General features: G+C 33.2%; 2 protein-coding genes across 6 annotated transcripts; one reads left to right on the forward strand and one right to left on the reverse strand.

Annotated features, from left to right (window-relative positions):
• Positions 1-947: 947 nt before the first annotated feature.
• Positions 948-3,284, forward strand: LOC108768343 (RING finger protein 37). Of its 4 annotated transcripts, none has more exons than XM_018518743.1 (3): positions 948-1,007; positions 1,397-2,074; positions 2,417-3,284. In XM_018518743.1, the coding sequence occupies exons 2-3, from the start codon at positions 1,428-1,430 to the stop codon at positions 3,270-3,272; spliced, it is 1,503 nt and encodes a 500-aa protein (XP_018374245.1). In that variant the 5' UTR covers positions 948-1,007; positions 1,397-1,427; the 3' UTR covers positions 3,273-3,284. The 4 variants fall into 4 exon arrangements, with proteins under 4 accessions (XP_018374245.1, XP_018374243.1, XP_018374246.1 ...); XM_018518741.1 differs by having other exon boundaries at positions 994-1,027; XM_018518744.1 differs by lacking the exon at positions 948-1,007 and adding an exon at positions 1,231-1,269.
• A 1,969-nt stretch (positions 3,285-5,253) lies between these two features.
• Positions 5,254-21,496, reverse strand: Vps13B (vacuolar protein sorting 13B). Of its 2 annotated transcripts, XM_018518746.1 has the most exons (38): positions 21,243-21,496; positions 20,770-20,947; positions 20,602-20,680; positions 20,220-20,395; positions 20,024-20,127; positions 19,650-19,899; positions 19,397-19,584; positions 19,116-19,325; positions 18,902-19,040; positions 18,712-18,829; positions 18,496-18,638; positions 18,221-18,393; positions 17,976-18,152; positions 17,620-17,908; positions 17,357-17,519; positions 16,888-17,275; positions 16,607-16,733; positions 16,303-16,470; positions 16,010-16,227; positions 15,698-15,911; positions 15,434-15,638; positions 15,132-15,309; positions 14,673-14,999; positions 14,378-14,581; positions 14,112-14,227; positions 13,677-14,031; positions 13,475-13,594; positions 12,823-12,942; positions 12,449-12,712; positions 11,752-12,381; positions 11,584-11,679; positions 7,626-11,196; positions 6,868-7,272; positions 6,595-6,771; positions 6,348-6,518; positions 6,084-6,277; positions 5,659-6,000; positions 5,254-5,585 (listed from the first exon to the last, which is right to left on the reverse strand). In XM_018518746.1, the coding sequence occupies exons 1-38, from the start codon at positions 21,327-21,329 to the stop codon at positions 5,355-5,357; spliced, it is 11,295 nt and encodes a 3,764-aa protein (XP_018374248.1). In that variant the 5' UTR covers positions 21,330-21,496; the 3' UTR covers positions 5,254-5,354. The 2 variants fall into 2 exon arrangements, with proteins under 2 accessions (XP_018374248.1, XP_018374247.1); XM_018518745.1 differs by lacking the exons at positions 13,475-13,594; positions 20,602-20,680; positions 20,770-20,947; positions 21,243-21,496 and having other exon boundaries at positions 5,355-5,585; positions 20,220-20,330.
• Positions 21,497-22,718: the final 1,222 nt, after the last annotated feature.

Below are 22,718 nucleotides of genomic sequence, written 5' to 3' on the forward strand. Positions count from 1 at the left end.
CACAGTCGAATGTGAGAAGAATAATCGACTGTGATTGGTCAATTTCTTACTCTTACTTCTTACTCCGTGTATTGTAGACGACGCTTGATATAGAAAGGTGGTCACTTCTCATTTTGTGAAAATTTCCGAGGGACAGAATCAATTACCGTGGGTGTACAAATATCTAAAATTGCCTTGCCGCTGGAATGAGATTTTGGAGCCAAGGACCACACGACGGCATTCAGAAAATCATATGCATAAAGAAAATCCAATCGTAGTTTACGTTTGTCTTTACGACAGAAATGTGATTGGATAATTTGCTTTATGCATATGGTTATGCGGCTCAGCAAGTTTGTGTGGAATGGCTCTTAAGCCGTAATCACACTACAGACTCCCGATTCGACTACTGACTCGGACTCCCGACTATCAATGGGTGCATCCAGAAGCACGACCGCTCACTGAGCGCTCGGTGAGCTCTTGCATCTGATTGGCATATTTCATTAGATCGAAAAATATAGACCAAACAGATACAAGAGCTCAATGAGCGCTCAATGAGCGATCGTGCTTCTGGATGCACCTATTCTATCAATCACAGCAAGGCAGCAGCCGACTCTGACTGCCGACTCGAAAATAGAAATCACTCTATTCGATCGACTTTGAGTTAGGAGTCGGGAGTCAGAATCGGGAGCCTGTAGTGTAATTACGGCTTTAGAATGCAACAAATTTCGCATATTGCATAATTATGAATTTAAATATATAATTTACAACAATATCTATTTTTTTGTGGTGCTCCTGATGGAAATAAATCGCTAAATCGCTGAAATAAAAAAAAATAAAAAATCTATCAGATTAACAGAGATTTCAACGATTTCAGCTTATTCAGATTATTTTCATCAGAAACATCGACAAAAAAATGGATATTGTTGTGTAGTTTGCATCCACTTCTTCAGAGGGCAATAGTGTGCGATCCGCGGGGGCATTTTGTGGTTACAGGAAAAAGATCCTTATGCGCTTATGCCCTCTCTCAGGTTTCTTTCTGTTGTAATATGTAACTATTTTTAATAATTATAATTAAATATATAATACACATATATATAATATATATAATAATATCAATTAGCCTGGATAAATTTAGCTAGAAGAAAGAAATTATTTATCTTATGATACAAAGAGACTCGCGTTGACTTACTAGTGATTCACGTCAGATAGAACTATGGTAGATAGAAGAAACGTACATACATATTCCATTATAATTGATTATAATAGGAATCGGAAAAGATAAGGAAAATTGTGATTAATCATTCATATATACACCTAATTATCATTGAAAATTTGTGTTAAACTTTTAACAAACGTATGATGCTGTCAGTGATTTTTTATGATGAATGAACAAAATGTACATTTTATGATATTGCAGATACCATTAGTGATCTACAATTACATGAAAGATGCTTCTGAATTTTTGTGATCCTTGCTTACGTCCAGAAATTAAATCTAGTGCTATCAGCACGGACGGATATGAAGTGACCAATTTGATAAGTGATTCCTACAAAGGATATTTGGCATACTCCTGCATCAAGCCACCAATTCATATAGACATTACGTTTCTTTGCAACATATCTATTAATCATGTATTGATTTGGCCATCCGTCGGGTCACAGAAGTCATCGGGGTTTCAGCTTTCCCTTAGGAATACCAATGATAACGACACTCCGTATACTTGTATGTCCAGTGGACGGCTGAGTCCCCATGATGTTGGTTTGTTGTTTTACTCAAGTGACATAGACTCTACAGGGATCCCCACGCCACCAAATTTCTTAAGATGTTGTATTAAAGCTTCTAAGGGACCTGTGACAACTAAATATGCACATGTTTTACGTATAACAATATATAAAACAGAAAACTCAGTGCCAGCATTAGGAAAAGTTCAAGTATGGGGAACAGTATCCCCACGTTGTGGAAAAGATGTTATAGCAAGTGTACATGTTTTATGGGCTGAACAACGAACTTCCTCGATGTTGCCTGTAACTGGACTGAAAGCCTCTGTAAATGTTGTAAACACTACTTCTGCAGATACCAGAGAGATACATAACAGGTATACATATGTAAATTAGAAATTATATTGCTCATTTACTACAATTTAGTTCAAAAATTCTAATTTTTTAGTTGCTTGTAAAAAAGAATGAGAACGTAAAGAAAAAAAGAAAAAAAAATTCTTTAAAAATATACACTTTTATTCCTTTACAATAATTTTTTATATCAAACTTGTATTTCAAAATTAAAATTACCAAATTTTAATAATTCAAAACATTTAAACTCATTTTCTGGAAATATTGTTTTTCGACTTGTGTTATAGCAAATGAGCGATATACTTATATAATAAGTTGCGTAATATTAATTATTAATTAATATAAATATTTTTTATTCACATATGCAGACTGAAGAATGATGCAACCATTGACATTCCTGAAAGCTTCCTAGATCCTATCACATGGGAAATAATGACTCAGCCAATTATATTACCTTGTGGACAAATAATAGATCAAACCACATTAGAGAAACATGGAGAAAATGAAGCAATTTGGGGTAGACCGTTATCAGATCCATTCACAGGCTTGAGATTTAATGATGATCGTAGACCAGTCATGGCATCTGCACTTAAGTCAAGGATTGACAAGTTTCTAATGGACAACAGCAATCGAAATGAAATCAAGAATATGCCAAGAGTCTTAGGCCGCAATCCAACTTCAACTATAGCAGGAGATAGAAGAATAATTGAAGTACCAAAATGTGTATTAAATAGAAATTTAAAAAGGACTGCCGAAGATATTAAATCAAATACATACAAGCAGACGACAAATAATAATTCGCAACCTATAAAAAAATATTGCCATAAACTGCCTATAGCAGTTATGCCCAAACGATCCACTGCCAGTGCTATAATAAAACCAAGACAGTTCACAAATGTTTCAACTTTTTCCAAATTGACTCATTATAGCAATTTTCAAAATCATAAGGATGATGAATTGGCTAATGACAATTTCTTAGATAGCAATTTAAAGACTCTGTTATCCAACATGAAACACTTTACTACACCAGAAAAAGTGGAATTACATGAAATATCTAACAAATGTGAATGTTGTAATAATAGTATTTTTTATAGACTTCCATGTAAACACGTGGTATGTAGAAAAATATTATTATCTACTGAAAATAATCAGTGTAAATCTTGTGGATTTTTTTATAAATCGTGCGAGATTGAACGGATTTATGACAATATTTTAAATAGATAACAAAGAAAGAGAGAGAGAATAGAGTAAATATAAATCAATGTAACTCAATTTTTTTAGTATTTATTTTATGCCAGATTTTGTTAAAGATATGCAAAATATATTATTGTAATACATTGAATCGTTAGATCAATATTACATATAATTTACGACAATTTCGAGTGATAGAATCGTTTGTAATATTTTGGCACATACAACATAACTTATATTCATGTAAAGTTATATTGTCATCATATGTGTACATATACAATTATATATATAAATAATGCATATAAGTTTATTTTTTATTGTTCATAAAATATGTGATAACTTGAAAATGAAGGTAGTTTTCATAATTTATACGTTTCTGAATTTTTTAAATAAGCAACATTATTATAAATATTTTACATAATTTATATACTTTGTTTAGTTTATAATGTTAAATTTATATAATATAATAAATTTGTATATTATAAATTCATAATGTACAGAGTGTTTTACGACACGGGCCCCACTTCAGCAGTAGATGGGAGACATAAAAACAATGAAAAAAAATCATAAACTGTGTTTAATCTTGTTTTAGAATTTAGAATTATATTATTGCATGAAGTCGTCAATATTTAGGCACATATTTATAGCTTATCCAGGATATTTATATTTAATTTTTTGATTTGGATTTTCATAATTTTAATTTTCTGAAGATGGCTTTAATAATAGAATTTTAACTGGACTGGCTTTTTCTCGCCATCCAACAATGAAATAGTTGAACTCACTTGACAATAAGATGTTAAAGATGTATCAATTTTGTAATTTTATTTGTATATAATGTCAAATTTATTGTGTGTTCAACCTGTGATATGACTTCGTGTTTTTATATATTGTATTTTCTTTCCAATGTTAATTATTAAGAATATTATGGATTGAAAAAGACTTAGTACAGTCGAAACGTTTCTGATTAATTTATACATAAAAAACTAGTTTAATTCTTAATGTATATTGTAATAAACTGATTTATTTTATAAAATCCAATAAATGTTCATGTTTTTTGATCTTAGCAATCTCGAGCTAGAAATTTTACATATTTTAATTTAGAATTATAGTTATTTTTGTATTCCAGTAATATGTGCAGCTGTTTGTCTTCATAGGAGATGCTCGAAATAACAACCTTCTGTACTTATATATATTTATAAACAACGCTCGACATCTATATATTTCTCACCTTATTGATTTCATATATTTTGCTCATTGAGTATATTTATTTCAGTTTGTTCTCTTGCTGGAACGCTTAATAATTTATCTGGAGACACTGGTAGTGTCTCGGCGCTAAGCTGCGCGAAGCGACAGCCGTGCCTCCTTAATTTGACGTGAGTTGAAAGTAATTATGAATAAATTCAAGTCACAAGAAAAAAAATGTAATAGACCTGCTTTTGATGTATGGATTTGTCAAATGTAATTCATCCGAAATAAGACATCTGTACGCAGATCGTTTCTCTAATAGACATCTACCAGATAAGAAAACATTTCATCAAAAATTACATGAACGCCTACGAGATAAAAGTTTGTTTAAAAAGCGATTGTCAGATAGTAGTATCAGAACCGTGATCATTTCGAGCATCTCTTAATAGCATATTACTACTGAAGCACAAAAATGACTACAGTATAACTCTAAAACAAGGTCAAATAAGACACATGTTCATTTTTTTTCCATTGTCTTTTGTTCTTCATCCACTGCTGAAGGGGGGGTCTACATATTATAAAGCATTCTGTATATTTTTTATATAAAATAAAAATGCCAGTTGTGCAAATATATTTTAATAAAAGTGGAGATAGGCATTCAAATACAAATATTTTGGAATCTTGATTATGTTTACATGGAAATATTGGAAATTACTTTAAAAAAAAATTTATCTTTTTAATTATAATACTGTTTGTATGTATTATAATATTACAAGCTTTATAAGCTTGAAATACTATTTTAAAAAATAAGATATACATCAATATTTAAAAGACTATTGAATTTGAATGCATTTGTTTTGACATATAGTAATATTCGGAATATTTTCTCAGTCATTGCACTTAATTATAATCATCTGAACATACATTTGATTATAAAACGGTGAAACCAGAACCTTGATTTTGTCGTTTGGCAACGTTGAACAGCGATAATAAATAATTACGAGTGTCTGGGCAAACATAAAACGTAAGTGTATGTTCTGGATGTGGGGATGCTCTCTCAAAAGTATCAGACTGCCTGTCGCTGTTGGTTGATACACTGGCCAAACCAGTGCTGCTTGTCCGCACATATTCCTCAACTCGTGCTCTCATTTCTTGATTCATCTTAAAAGAAAAGAAAAACGTTATATTACATTTATGTGATTTATACCTGATGTTCGTGAATTTAGTATCTTACCTCGTGTTCAGCCGGTGATAATGGTCTACTCAATTGTATTGCTGTTGGTGGACAATACAAGCACAACATCGTCGATTCTGTAATATGATCAACACTTGTTAGCTCTTTGAGCGAAAATATTCGTTCTACACTATCCTCCGCCATGTTAACGAGTAATAAAGCTTGTCGCGTAAGGACGAGCGTCACTGCGCGATTACTGCCTTGATGAATCACGTAGTCTGCGCTGGTTACGTGAAGGATACTATCGTGACTGTGATCGAGTAAAGATGACAAGCGCCAGGTATACCGTACAGATGTGCTATTATTGCCAGTAGTGTACTGCACGATTGGTCTTTGACGTGGCTGTAAAAATATAGGAAAATCATTATGAATTATGTAAAATGTGTAATTAGAAGACTGTAGAAATTAGAAGACACATCTATTACCGTGGGCAATGAATTCCATCCAGCTCCTTGCAGTAATCCTTGACCTGTAAGAGCAACCAACTCCGCAGCACCGCTCAATGGTTTAGTAACGACACCAACTAAACCGAGTCCAACTCCGGTGACTAAACTTTTGGTCGTCGCTTCGCCTGACCACACTTGCTGCAAAGGATGATGTGCCAAGCCCGCCACAGCCGCTGATTAACAATCAACAATTGGTTATTGTATTCTGTTTAATTGAAAAATATTTTTTAAGTAATTACCAACCAAGCAGACTCATTCCAAGACCAGTTAAGCCTTGATAAAGTCCTTGTGCCATGCCTTGAGGACGCATTCTGCGCGACTCTTCTTGTCGCTGAAGATGTTCCTCATCCAATGTTAGACGATCCAAATTTCGTGCGACACTAGATGCCAATTTCGTTACGGAATTTACAGTACCTATGTACATAAATCGAAATATGAATTATCTATTAAGTGTTTGGAACAACGAAATAAATATTAATAATTTACATACCTGCTGTAACATGTTTCATCAAACTGGCTGACCCGTGTGTAATTCCAACGATAAAACCCCATGGGCCTTGTAATAGTCCTTGAAATGGTAGTGAAACAAAATCTCTAAGACCGGATCCAAGTGCTTGCGCCAAACCTCCCGGTGATCCAAGTATCTCTAATGATCCAACTACCCAACCTAATAAATAGATAATGGTCGTTACTCTGTTATTATATCAAATTAATAATGTATATAAAATATTTTATGTATAGAGATAGGTAATATTATACCAACCTGCTCCAAATATAGCGCCAGATAAATAATGCATGGTAAGAGCATTGCCAAGCCTGTAAGGAGTTGTCAGCAGGTTCTTCCTTTCGAAGGTACCGAAGTATAGTGGGGAATGATCTAAAGCAACGTAGAGTCGCATAGAAGTGTGAACACTCAACAAAATTGATAACGGTTCTATCACGAAGTTTTGCAATCTTAGTGGCTTGCTTAAGATTTTTGAATCGATCATGATATACTCTGGTATGTACATTGCATTCAACGCAGCTATTGTTTGCATCTTTTTAAGATTATCACCCAGAACCAGTCGCGGTGGTATCATCGAAGTCGCGTAATCTAGTAATTGCGTTATGTACGTGTCCTCAATGTATGCACTAATAGGTGCAATCTTCATGCGATATTCCTTTGATGCTGTAACAGACAGAAATATTTACTATTATTTATGAAATAATTATATATATATATACATAAAATAAAAGACTTATTTACACAATTACATCTGGTATATACTCGAATAGGCACTAAACACATTTTGGATTTATTCAACCGAGTCAATTAATTAATGATTATTATATTGATATATTACAATATATTATTGTAATTTATTGTTGTTACTTAATTAGCATTAAAACTCAGCTTGGCTTAGAACTTTGACTTTATTATTTTAATGTAAATAACACATTTATCTTAAAAACATAATTTTTGTTACCCAAATATTTATTTTTTATTAAAATAATGTAATTTTATAAATATAAAATATATACCTATGATGTTTTCATTTATTTCCCAGACATACTCGACGGCTATCAAGGAATCTTGTTTGATTTTTTCCATATTCGTCATTAAACAGTTATTGCTGTAAAATGCCATATCTTTGTTCGGCAATGGATTTTGATTTATTAATACTACGGGAAAATCGAAACCTCCCTGATCGAATAATTGATTATCTAACTGCAAGTCGCCTACGTAACAATCGAAATTAATAAATCTGGCTTTTGAATTTATAGTCATAACTAAGTCTGTCATAGACAGACTGGCGACTTCGATTTTTTGTGCGTTTTCATTGATATCATGAAGGATAATGATAGTGCAAGCACGCAAGTAAACGATTGCAGAACCTTCCTTCGAATGAGTTGAATTAGTGTCATCGGTAGATTTCAATTGATCTTCGTTAGTGCAAATTTTTGTATCCGTTATCTTCGGAACTAATTGCTTTGAATTGTTCAAAAGCATTTGTTCCGTCGTCAAAATATCTTCTTGGGCTGAGAAGAAGCTCGTTAACGATGTTGAGCTACTCGAACTTTGTACATACAGTAACAGCTTATCTTCTTCTAGTCTCTTCAGTGAAGGAGGATTATTGTATATGGTGTCATGATCCTTCGCTGTGCTCTTTTTTCGTAACAATCTGCTTCTAATGTCTTGAGCGGATATTTCAATTTGGGAAATAGGCGCGATGCTTATGTGAGTGGTATAGCAGCGATTATGCATTATAAGCTTTACATCACCGTACGAAGGTAATCGCAGATACTGATCTATTGGTGTAGATGACAACGCGGACAGATTTACGCCTCTTGACCACTTAAAATTTGCTTTCCCTATTGCTTCATCATTTTGAACGGTAGAAAATAATACATTCGATGCGCTCGGAACCGTAGTGTCGGGTAATCTGTTACTGACACAAGGAAGAGAATAGTGGGACGTTGCTCCACTGTCGACTTCACATATCCATGTAAAATGAACGCTATCCGGTAATATCTCATTCCCTTTTTCATCGGCTTGTCCGAGCAAGATCTTGAAGCCGCAGACGTTCTCAATTAAGAGTTGCGGATGATCGTCGCTGTGTATCACGACGAATGTTGTGCCTTTATCTTCTTGCGTCGTTACGATGACTGGCATGGTGGAGGAACCGTTTGGAACCACGACGGATTTACGGCTCATAGCTTGGTCCACTCTGATCGGACAAGACCACCTGTGGCCGAGACTAAGAGATATGTACAATACGAGCGGCTCGACATTACTCTCCGTGTACAACGTATACCATTGCACGATCGGCGTACCCTGTCTCTGATCCTCGGACGGTGAGATATTCAGGCTGCAGGGAGTGAGGTCATGGGGCAACTGGAGATTCCGCGCTTCCTCGTGCACCGCGAGCGTGGCCACGCACAATTCTTGAGGCGTCAGATTCGCGATCACGTGGCTACTTGTGATCCGCACTAGACGCATATCCTCGTGCATCGAAGAACCGATGTTTAGGATGGACACACTCGTGCTGCAATCCACGAATGTCTTGATGTTCCCCTCTACTGGCACGAGACCGCAGATTCGAGGCATGTAGAAGCTCTGGCTCCAGTCGGGTCGTGCCAATTGCAACGTTTGGGATGTGTAGTAAGTATCGCCGATTCCGACACCCACGTGAAAGGTACTCTCCAATTTGGGTGGCGTGACTATGCCATAGTGAGGAATCTGACAGAGCTCTGTATCCTCCGACACCAATGAGATGTGACAGCCTAACGAATTCATTACAAAACACCAAGGCTGCAGTTCTAGCAGCAGTGTACTGGAGACCAATCCTGCGTCCTGATATTTCACTTGTACATGCGTCTGCGGCTGTTCTGCAGATATCCACTCCTCAATATCGTCTCCCTGGAAAGGCCACTTTACTTGATCTTTTCTATCCTTGAGTTCTTGCAGAATTTTATCGATATCCTCGATCTCAGGTCTTCGGAAAAATTTTCGTTGATCCACGGAGCTGTACGAAAGCGGCACATAAGGATTCGACGCGGAGACTCCGGATTCCAATTGAAACGTCAGCTGGTGGAAGTGCTCAAATGTACCGGGGCAGTACAGCTGTTGACACTCGCCACGACCGTTCACCATTGTGCTAGATGACATCTTCAGAGACGGTGTTTCCATCTGTACTCTGGCTGGTACTGGTAGATGTGATCTGATCATGTACAGGGGACTCAGTACCGCAAGGATTTTCATTTTGTCTTGTATCATCTGCGTCACAATCCGTACCCAGATACTCAAAAATTGACCGCGTTCTTGTAGAGGTACTTTGACGAGCCACGGCTGGCTCCATTTAATATTAGGTTGCAATGGAATGTCCCCGGTCCAAGATAAATGCGTCAAATTGCTGAAACGTAACCGCATTGCCATTTTTTTGTTATTCTCAAGTATGATAGACGACGGAAAACTCTTGCTCGATATGGTATACACTTCCTTGGAGACTGTTACCTTAGAACCAACTTCTTCTTCGTATTTTACTAATCTCATCTCGAAATTATCCATTAGTTGATTGGAAATCACAAGTTGCCCCGAGAATGTTACAAGCTTTTGTGTGGCAGAAAGCGACGTAACGTTTATGAAGACCGCCGTACCAGTCATCGAATTATTGAATTCGATCACTTGGACTCCATCCTTGTTAACGGGAAATGGCCGGCTCCATACCCAGGCGTTCTCCTCGATTGATATCCTTATCATTTGATTGCCAATCTGTCTCCAAGAATAAAAATTACACTGCCTACTCTCGAGAAGTATGCTATCTCCAGTGCCACTTTGTCCAAAACGTATAGGTATGTTGCTATCGTTGGTTATTACGTAACGTGTTAGGACAATTACGCTCTTTTCCTCTTCGTCGAAAGATGCTAGCCATAAACGAGTAGAAACTGCAAGAGTGTGAGTTATCGCTGGTCCCAATTTCAATGTAAACGGATTGCACGTTAATGACGAGTCTATCTTTTCCGATAACGAAAGCTGAAACCTTCCTTCCAAGGCATCTAGCACTTCCTGCATAGTCAAATGACTATAATCCAACACGTGTACGCTTAAACTGCCGCCGATGTCGAGCAGTATAGAATCGTCCATCCATTTGTTAAATACCAGAACAGCTCCCTTCTGCTCTACGGACATGAAACATTGTATTTCGGGAATTTTTCCGTTTAGAGTATACTTGTCCAGTGGTGGCGGCAAATTATTATATACACTTGTATCGATGTGATTGTACAGAGATACATGGAGAATGCCGATATTCAAAGCAATTTGAACGTTCGGTATTAATAAGGGATTAAAGTAGGAGTCGATGCGCAAGCAGGCAGCGAGAGCACGAGCGGAAACAATGCTTTTTGAGAGTGGTCGTTTGCCGTTGGATAGGATAACTACGCGCCACACGCAAGCTACTGCTCGTGCCGGTGCTTTCTCTGGTAGATCCAATCGGTAGGAATCAGTTTCCGATAAATAAAAATCGGCGTAACGCTGGTACGACATGTGACTATCACTCCAATATTCGAGAACGCAAGGAATTTTGTCGATGTAATCACCGTCGGCATCCACTGCCTATAACAGAAAGAATTAAGAGAATAAAAATATAATCGTGGCCAAAAATATTATGTATCTTATTACCCATTATTTAACATTTTAATTAAAAAATTGATTTATGGCTATTTACTGAATTATCCTTTGTTTCAAGAATCTTTTAAACTTATGTATAATGTCGGTAACTACTAGGAAACAATACAGGTAAAAGAATTTTAAATCAATAAAAAAAATATAAGTGCTTAATATTTTACAGCCAAGGTTGTACTATTCCATGGCTTAAAATTAGAAAAAAATATCTTTAAACATTTAAACAAAATTATATTTTTTGACATAAAACATTTGTCTTTTTGTATTTAAACTAAATATTAATATTATTCGCATAAGATACCGAGCATTCTCACTTACTTCAAATGGAACAGGAGATATATGTATCCTTGTTAACATACGCGATTGCGGATATCTCCAAGCCATCGATTGTTGAGGATAAACAAAAAATACCACCTGCAAAAAAAGAAAAAGATTAAGACTTTTTGATTTCGATTATATTTGTGACTTTTATGTAATCTAACTAACTTGATATGGAAAAGGTAACTCATCCGCAGTGCCATCAACGAATTGGAATGCACCCGCCTTTAGATCATCCTTGTAGTGTTGTTCAGTCGATAGCACAATTTGCTTCTCGTTTTTATTTTCATTCGTAGATACCGAAGCGAGCTCGCTTAAGAGCAACTGACAGTCTTGCATAACCATTTTCATAATTTTTATTTGATCCGGTCCGAAATCGAGATATAGGCTCTCACTGTCTGCCTGTATTTGTATTTGTGGAATAATCTCGCTATTGTACGAAGATTCCCAAAGTAAACAAGTTGTTACATTGCAACACCATGGATTTAATAGTACTTTGATATTCCCGTTTAAGATAGCAGATACAATGAAAGAATCTATGGACAGATTTGAATATATCCTGTCTGGTCTGAGAAGTGTCGATAGGTTTCCATTTAACGATGCTAAACTGATAATAATTTCTGCTCCAGTGTCAGTCTTTAAAGATAATACAATTTGTTTGGTATTTAAATGTAGATCAGGTACACTGAATTTCTTCGATTTTGTTAACGATGCTAAATTTTGAGAATCCGTATGCGTAATCTCCTGTTTCTCTGTAGATACTTGTGTAACATTGTCATCAATAAAACACGATACTAGCTAGAATATAGATACAATGTAGTACTGTTGAACACATGAATATGTTATATATTCTTCGTTAAGTTACCTTATTCCGTATATCATAGAGTTGGTTGAGCCGAGATAAAGAAAGATGTACTTTTGTCGGTCGTCCCATTTCAATGAAAAACTGGCGGTTTTTGCCTAAAATCATTTCAGATTTTACTGTTGCAAAAGAAGGCGGGATACCTGTATCTGGATGTGGATCACCATGCTTTGTTTCTATCATATAAATTTTGAAATCTTTTTCGGTCGGTATTGCATTTAGATTTTGTACATTGCCAAGCGCTGTTGTTATATCGAAACAAGATATCTACAAATTGCATAATTCAAATAAAATATTTAAACTAGTAATAGGTAATAGGTCATATTAATATTAAACAACATATTAATTCTTTGTGAGTAAATAATAATAAGGCATACTTGTATTTTTTTAGATAAATGTTGCTGAGAGAAATAAATATTTGGTTGATTGATCATTAGATAAAGTAATGGTTGTTTTACATTATTATTATCGTCTTCACCGTCAGTTTTGTGTATATCCTGAAAATATTAATTATATTAAAAAATTAGATAATATTAACCCGTACTCTACAAGATGGATCACCAGTGACCGAGCGATTCCTGTTCGTGCAAGTTTCTTTGAGTTTTTCGGTAATTATACTACATTTTATTATTTTCCAAAATAAAGTTCCGATATCTATTTTAGAAAGTTGAAAATATATTGGTGAATTTTTAGAGATTTTTTGAATCATTATCTGAGTCGGGGTGATCCCGATTGATCACGGCTCGATTGGACACCACCAATCACAGCGACCAGGTACCTAGGAGCTTTGTAGTCTCAAGCGCTGTGAGTGGTTCGTGTCCAATTAAGCCGTGTCCAACTGGGTGCCACCCATCTGAATCATTCTGAATAGGTGAAAAAAAAACAGACGGATCTAGTGACTCCCGTTTGTATGAATGAGGCACCAAATTGTATCTTGTAGGGTATGGGTTTTTAATACTATAATTAAATAAATTAATTCTAATGAAATAATTGAATTAATTATTTTACTTGAAATTATTTATTACTCACTACATTATCCTCTAAATCAACAAATGTACTCTGGACTTCATACAAAATAAATGTTATTTTTCCACAATTTACTAAAAATTCAAACGGTGGAAGTATCATAGTTTCAGCAGTGGGTCTTCCCTATCGTAACAAAATCATTATTTTTAATATAAATTCTGAACTCAAACTCACAAATCGCTATTTACATGCATAACAAACTTACAATTATTGTTGAATGCATGCTGGACATTTCAAAATCGACACCACTGTCTTTTGTAAAATCAATATCTGAATCATCTGATGTTTGTTTCAACCAGACTTTAATAGGCTTAATGCTTTGAGATCCTGAAAGAGATCTTTGAGTTATATTATTAGAACCATTTTTATCATCTATTCTTTCGAAACTTCCAGATAGTAACGTTATAAATTCATTGTTGAGCGTCGATATTAATTTAATTTGATCCAAATTTATTGTCAATTCTATGTCTGTAATACAATTTACTTCAACGGCACTCCCACAGACTATTGTGTCTCCTTTAAATGTGACAGCTGGGGCAATAATTAAGCAAAGATCAAATCTAGAATTAAATATCAAAATTAGAATACAATTGTCATATAGATTTATACACGTATATATTAATTGTATCAATTGCATTACTTTGTCAATACTGGAGATGTTGAAAAGTATGAATCTAGACTACTACCATTCCCGAGCTTATTCCATTCCAATGCTGGATTCTCATTCATTGTATATAAGTATGATTGAGACATTCTCTGAAAATAATAATGCATTGCTTTAATTAATCTAATCAATCTATATAGTATTAATGTTTCAATAATTATTTTTTTATTTTTAGTCAATATATAAAATATTTCCTTAACAATTCTTAGAATTAAAAGAAACTAATAGTTTTGATAGTAAACCTTATTAATGCTTAGTTGATAATTCTTCCATGTAGTGGTATATGCACATACTCCTTTAACACTAATTTGATACTGACGATCTTCTACAGCCGAACCTGGTACGTTTAATATATTTGCTCGAGCAGCCAATTGATATATATCAGTTCGCAATGGAGTTCTACAAATTGGATTTTCTGCATCCGGCGTAATACGAATCCCGTCCAACTATTATATAATATATAATATCCATGTAAATATTATATTTTTAAAAATATTATATTGCTAATAACATTATACAAAAAGCAAAATGGTTTACCTGAAGCATTAATAAATCATGTTGTAACTTATTCGTATCAGTAAAAGCTGGCATCATGAGACGAAAACCTTTGAATTCCAAATGTATCAATGGCAATAATTCATTATTTAAGTTTGTTATACCAACTAATGGTGTTGCCATGTTTTTATTATGAATAGATTCTGTGCTTTTCTCAATAGATGAACCAAGGCACGTAAAAGGTTTCACCAATTGAGCATATTTGCTAATTACACTTATTGGTAAGATTATATCGACCATTTGCATTTTGATAAGTATTTCAGAAATGTAGCCGTTCGTAGATAACGTAGAGTCAAGCAGCATTTCTTTCTAGATATTCGAGTATCAGAGTTTTTATTAATTTTAAAAATAAATAGATATCAATGTTCTACATTATAATTTAAGCAAGAATGTGAATAATTACATGGGTAACTAAATATAATAATTGAATACTTATTTTACCTTTTGAGGCTTGTAACGCTTGTGAGTACCCCAACGTGTGTATACATTTCCAGATTTCGCACGAGTAAGTGTAAAACTTACAAAACCAGAATCATCACCTTTCTCCAAATTATCTTCCCTTCCGCAGAGTACTAGTCCAGCATATTCACCAACATCCCAATTTAATGCATATGGACCTCTATCAAATCACAATGTAAATGTAACAATTAAACAATCATTGCATATAATAGGAATGTTTTTTAAAATATTTCTTGCTAAGACTTTAATATATATGTATAAACATTTTATAGAAATGAATTTACCTAACATAGTGAAATATCGTGGCTGTTGTAATTTTATTTTTTAACTGCATATAAACTGATTGCAAATCTAATGATGTTATAATATCTTCCAGTTCTAACATTAATTTTAAAGAAGGCGTGTCTTCTCGTCCCATAATGTATAATTTAATTGCTACTTTCGTTATAGTCCACTGAATCCATGCCGTTACAACTAAACCATCTTTTTCTGTAAAACTTGGATAGTAATGACAAAATAAATACAACAAATAAATATATTCCGCTTACCATGTCCTAAATCATCTTTTGATGTAGACATAGTTGAATTGGTAGTATCTTCTTGATACATTATTTGAGTCGGAGTGGACGGAGTTTGAGGTATAGCAGGAAGAACAATTTGCATTTCGTTGCTCTGTGGTACAATTACGTTGTCTTTCCGGGAACCGCATAAAGTTTGTAATACTTTTATGATATTTAAAACTATACTGCTCATAAAAATAACCTGAGATACATAAATGTATGTTAAAATTTATATATTTTTTAATACAAATTTTGTTGCACTTGATATAAAGCACGGTAAGAATAAACAAAAATGAATACCTGATCCTCCGAAAATGAAATAATGATAGACGAATTATCAATGTGTACACAAACACTTAGAGCAGTAAGTGTATTTAATTCAGTCGCAGCCGTCTTAGTTGTAAGAGCTATCGTAGCATTTAATGTAACTTTCTTTATAAAGTTCTTTTGTGTCTGTTGTTGTAACGTGTAACAATGAAAATCGATAAGACTCAATGTCCATGGAAAACTTTGCATTTCTGAAATAGTAATAAATTGTAGTAGTTTTTATTGTAAAACAATAACTTTTTTTGCAAATTCTAAGATAAGCTTACGATATGTCCATATAGATTCTGGTAATTTAGCAGGGAGATTTTGTAGATATGGGCTCAACATTTCAGCATTCAGATTAGATGAATGTACGAGAAGACTCGGTAGTTTTATTATCATTATTTGTAGATCTTGATTTTCTATGAAAGCTCTATCTTTGGCTTGTTCTATGCCTTGTAATATATTTCATTAATTGTTATTATAAGCGATAACTGTATTAATAGTTATCAAAAAGCAATAACAAGATTATGAACAAATTTAAAAATAATACAATTTCCACGTTATTTGACATATAATTAAAATATTTACCATCAGCTCCAATACCACTCATTGTATCAGACGGAATATATATTATAATATGTCCTATATAACCATTCAATACAAGACTGTACCACCACGAATATGACTCTGCTAATCTGACCAGTATCCCCGATTTCTGTAAGTACTAGACTATTTATTTTTATCTTTAATATATACAATATACCATACTGTTTTAAAAAGAATGGTTTTTTTATCAATTTAAACAGTAATCAATCGATACAATCGTTATGTGATGATGTGTAAATGATAATTATAAATAATTTTAATACCTGTTGTTCTCCTTCCGTTTTAAATTCACTTTTCTTTTGTATTTCATCATTTCGCAATGTTTTTGATTTTTCTGTCACAGCTGATCTTTTTTTCTCTTTGTCCGATGAACTATGCACGCTTTCATGTAGACTCGGAAATGTCTTTTTTCGCGTGCCTGTATCAGATGATGTACCTTCAGTAATCAATTGTTGGCTGTCTGAACGCAATACATATACATTTCCCAATTTGTGATAAGTGGCACAATATTCCAACCATTCAAAAAAAAGTGGGTCTAGGGATGCTCTAATTTCAGAAATTTTAAACGAAACTAGAGATGGATGTGTTTGCGTTTCAATACTTTTAGGAAACTGTACTACAATAGACAACAGTGGTACATTTCCTGCATCGCTAAGAATATAAAAATTCAATTGGTCAAAATTTACCAAACTCTATCAAAACTATACATTATTAATATACATATATGCGAACCTGCTATCATGATTTTCTGGACCCGAAAGAATAAAGGCTTGTTGAGAATCATTGAATGCAAATATTTTTATAGAACTTACATTGACTTCGTTTGATATCGTAACTGAAGACGATATATTCTTGCAATTTATATTTTCTAAGCATAATTCTAAGTACACTGGATCTGTAATATATGACGAAAATTTTGTAGCTTTTATATATTTTATGAAATAAAAAGTAAAAATTTATAAAATGATAAAATATAGTATTTAATACTCGCTTACATTTCTCTTGACACGCATCATTAAAGAGACTAGAACAGACAAGTGGATTCGTTGTATCTGCAGGATTAAACATGGAAATTATTATAGCCGCAGCAGCCATTAATTTTGCTTTAGTTCCCGTGATAGTAACACTATCTGATTGAAAGGAATATGCCTTTTGAATCATGTCTATATCTCGCCAATACTGAGGATACAATAATATTTTTGAAGAAGCTTTCACTGAGTGAGGCATTACTATTGAAGTGTCGCAAGTTTTCGTTAAGTGAAGTTGACTTTTCACTCCAATTACCTACGAGTATTTCAATATCAATTTTGAATGTGTGTATGATAAATATCGTGCATAAAACTTTGCTCACTTGTATATCGGTAACCACATGGCACTGAATGAACATTTCTGGTGACAGTTCTGTTAATTTTGATGCACAAGCTACGAGTCTAAACGGATACATAGGCTGTACTATAGTGGCAATTGCTTCATCGCATTCAATGCTTACATAAGGGTCATCTGTTAGAGCTGGAGGTAATAGTATAATCTAGAAAGACATTATTTATACAAATATCTAAAATAATTAACAAAAAAAAGGTATAAGAGATATCTTACTCGAGTTTCAATAATTTTACGTTGTCGTGGCACTCCAATGACACAATGATCTGCTAATTGTAGCTGTAGTGACGCCCTTTTTAATACAAATTTTGTTTCTGTCATTGATACGTTTTCCCTAAGTGCTTCATATTCTTCCAATGTAACAAGAGGCAATTCATCGATAAGAGGATCTAAAATATAAATTTAAATGTAGCACATCTACTTACAATTTTTATTTAATATAAGATTAGTAGTTAAACCAAAGTGCATTTGTACTAGCACACTGTATTTACCTGGTTTCATTACAAGATAAGGATTATAATCGTATTTTGCGGCAGCTTGTTTGATGGTATCAATACGATGAAAAATACCGGAACATAATCTGATTGTCAAATCTCCAGTTACATATCTTATTACTCTGCGTTCCTGGAAATTGCTACAAAAGGTAAGTTGTTTATAGAAATTCTTTTATTCTTTTATGTATAATTATTTTAAGATTTTTCAAACACCTGTATTCAAAATTTGAACCAAATTCAAGTAATTTTTCAGGCGTTATGTCGTCAGATAATTCTACGTAATAAACATAATCCATCACAAACGCTGGACATCTTTCTAATAATTTGTCAACTAAAAAAGATATAATCTTTATTATTTCCTATGTATAAGACGTGTATATGTTTTAAATATATAATATTATACCCGAAATAGTCGTCAAGTGATGATCTATTCCTTGCTTATAATCTCTTTTTTTCCCTTTATTTTCTGTGGCTTCTTTGTCGAACAATGAATCTTTTAAGTGGTCAGTATTCAAGTTCCCAGCTGTTACGTAAAGAGGTGGCTATAATAATAATTTATTTCTCAGATATTCCATCTAATTTTATACCTCTCTGACAATAATAATTAATTACATTACCTGTACACCGTCAGCTACTTCTATATGTCCACAGCTGCACGTTCCTCGTGGATAAAGTTGTACACATGCCACTCCAACTTGGAAAGTTGTCATTGTTATTCCTTGAATTAAAGTATCTATCACAACTCCGTTCAACCGAAGTGATAAAAAGGATTTGTACCTAAGTTTTCGAGATTTATAAAATAATTGCTCTTTGACACTTTCAACAGTCTGTAAAAATGTATAAAATTCAGTTTTTTATTTCCATGATTAACAATTCTGAATGTATATTACATTTATACCTTAAATGTTAAAGTAGCATCATCTATATAAACACCTAAATGTACAGTATGACCAGAATATGCCATTTGTTGCTCAGCAGACCAATTATTGTCCCAGTCAACAGGTAGAACAGATGACATTATATCCCAAGCCCAACCACCCCATCCAACTGCATCTGTGGAAATCCCTGCTACCTGATTTGTATCATCTGAAATGTTGATATTATACATTTCCAAAATACATATTTCAGACAGCATTTAAGTAATATTAAACCTTGTGCAACATCTTCTCTCTCATCCACAGTAATGGAGGATTTTTCCTTTATTGGTGGAAATTGCTTTGTTTGTAATGCCATTACTAAGGCAATCAATCTTAGGAGCATCGGTACTTGTTGTTCAGTCATGCTAAATTCCATTTTCTCACAATGAAGATCAAGTCTCGTAATAGATGCTCTCTTTAAAGTGTTGTTATGATAATTTATAATCATTCGGATTGTCATTGAACATCGATATAAAACAGGATCCTGTAATATTAATATCTACATTATGCAAAATATCGAAATCACGCGCGATATTTTTTCAATATAAAATATTTTTTTTATGTCTTCAAGATTTCTCAAGATAAATATAAAAATATCTTAGAAATACCTGATATATCTCTATCTTTCCTGATGCATCCATTTTATCTAAGCACAATGTCAAGTCTTGAATAGTAATAACTTTTCTAAGCATCACTTCTTGAGTGTTGACCTCTAAACATTAATTGAATTTATTAAAATATTTTAATTATAACCGTAATTTTAAGACAATTTTTGGCTTTGTGATTATGCATAAAAATATTTACCGGCAAACGCTGGTTCCCATTTATTGTCGACGGTTTTCATACTTAAAAATCTGACATTTATGCTAAGAACAATATCCTCTTCCACATATTTTAAGATGAGATTGTTGCAATGAATGGTGATATTATTAATAACTTTCGTAACTATACTCTTTATATACCCAGGCGGAGCTTCCTCTCTGCAATGAAAAATTAAAAGTGTCATATGTATATATTTTATGATACTAAATAAATATATTAATAACTACCAGATAAATAAATAAAAATACGGTTAATAAAATTTATTAACCGTATTATTTAATAGTATTATTTAATAATACTAATAATTACTAATAATAACTAAACACAGTTTCATATAACTTAGATTATGAAAAACAATACTTACTGCACTACCTCTTTCTTCTTTTGTAACGTCGTTGTACTGGTTTCTGTGGTATTTTCATCTTTTAATTTTAAAATGCACTCTATAAATGAGATATAGGCAGTATATTAATATATCTTGAAAAAAATGTTTCTAATTTATTAAATGATATTATAATATACTACTATCTACCTATAGTATTAATAGTAACAACTATTGGTTCAGACGTAATTTTTACCCAAGGAACATGTATTAACAATTCGTGTATATGGCCACTAACAAAGACAAATGGAAGATTCAGTTGTTCCTCTAATACCTCTAATCGTAGATCCAAATTCTGAAACGATGCATCTCCACCCCACAAAGATACCTAGAAGAAACGTTTCTTTCTCTAAAATATTTTGAAGAATCTTGTTTTAAAAATCATATCATTAAGTATGCTTGCATAATATAGTATTTATTTATTTGATACTTTGGAACAAGCAACCACAACCTTATGCTTGAAAATAATACAATTATTATATTCACATTTATTTATCCTTACATCACTTCTTCTTATTCTAAATCATTGACATTGAATAAAAGAAAATATAAACTTTTAACAAATACAATTTCCAATAAAATTAATACAGCAACATTTTCCAATGTATGTATATATATTTTACCTGTGACTGTTCCGGCTTAAAATTTTTTACATATTTTTCTACATAGCTGAGAATCACTGGTGTTATGTAGGACTCCAATTTAAACATTGTGCTTGATAGAGAATATGTAGCATATTTTTATAATTCCCTTAATTGAAGATGTCATTAATTGTCTTATCAAAAACTCTTTCTTTATTTTCTCATAATAATGATATATTGTGTGATTTATATCATTTCTCTGTGTTCAATAAAGTATCAGGCAACAATTTGGAATAAATATTATATATCTTGATATAAACATGAAGATTTGTCTGAAAATTATAAAATAAACTATGTATAGTTATACAGATCATTGTATGTAAACTCTGTATAGTTATATAGATCATCGTACATCAAATTATAGATTAAGAAAATGATATTGTTCATATCATTACATAATGTACAAATTAAATCAAAGAAGTAAAACTAAAAAAAAATTTTGTATATTTAGAAAAATTATGTCGAACAAAGAACAGACATATAGAGAGATGTAAAAAAAAAGGTTGAGTGACTACGTTACTTTTAGTGTAATAGATCAACGAGAAACAATTTATAGGAACATCGGTCGTACAAGAGACATGTCTGAAATTGTTGAAAAATTCTACTGATGTAAAATTGAGAAAACTGTATTGTATCATCAATGTATAGTGTACTCGTACGGTAATCACACGCGGAGGAATTGGGTTAAATGGAATCATCGTGAAGCTTGGAAGAAAACAAATTTATTCGTAATCGAAGCACTCTCAACGAATGGAGACATCTCGTTTACAATACGGTCCAGGACGCGGTTACAAAATATTAGATCGTGATGTGTACAGAAGATCACACAGCTGATTCGCACCTGCCAAACAACGAGCAACTCCAGCAAAGACACGTCACGAAACTATTACACGAGCTCGTTTCGCGCCACGAACGTAACGGGCGCTGCGACAGCATCGATTCTGTCCGCCGGACGTAAACTTTCGAAATTTGAAATTATTTAGCCTCAGTCGTGGAACTATCTTGCGATCTGTTCACGCATGCGACTGCATACGACATACGACTTCTGCTAACCTCAATATATCGTTTGTGTCCCAGGTAGACACAGGCCGCCTCGGCCATCGGCATTGACATGAAGTTGTACCAATGACCAATTGTAGATGTACGGAGTGTGCGCGTTATATGTAAATATTTATGTATCATGACTGTGCACTGTGTTGACATAATTGTTCATACTGAACATAGATAACGAAATAGAATTTATAATAAGTATAGTTTTCAAAATTACAACGCTTGGAATTTTTGATTTACACCAGATGTATTGTCTGATTATTATTTTCCCTTCATATTTTTTCGATATTTGAATTTTTAAAACTTTGCATTTCAAACACGTTTAGACTTAAAATTTTTGGAATTTTGAGAAATAGCATCTTTTATTTTATTATATTTTTTATATTATTATTCCTGGGAGTTTAAATT

The sequence above is a fragment of the Trachymyrmex cornetzi genome, unplaced genomic scaffold (genome assembly GCF_001594075.2).
Source record: "Trachymyrmex cornetzi isolate Tcor2-1 unplaced genomic scaffold, Tcor1.1 scaffold782, whole genome shotgun sequence".
Taxonomy (NCBI): Eukaryota; Metazoa; Arthropoda; class Insecta; order Hymenoptera; family Formicidae; genus Trachymyrmex; species Trachymyrmex cornetzi.

Excerpts from the sequence above, each read along its gene's own strand:
- LOC108768343 (XM_018518743.1), top strand. The coding sequence starts at position 1,428 with ATGCTTCTGAATTTTTGTGATCCTTGCTTACGTCCAGAAATTAAATCT. Across the intron at positions 2,075-2,416 it reads ACCAGAGAGATACATAACAG|ACTGAAGAATGATGCAACCA; the intron begins GTATACATATGT and ends TCACATATGCAG.
- Vps13B (XM_018518746.1), bottom strand. The coding sequence starts at position 21,329 with ATGTTTAAATTGGAGTCCTACATAACACCAGTGATTCTCAGCTATGTA. Across the intron at positions 14,582-14,672 it reads ATGATTTATTAATGCTTCAG|TTGGACGGGATTCGTATTAC; the intron begins GTAAACCATTTT and ends ATTATATAATAG. Across the intron at positions 12,382-12,448 it reads TCTATGATATACGGAATAAG|CTAGTATCGTGTTTTATTGA; the intron begins GTAACTTAACGA and ends TCTATATTCTAG.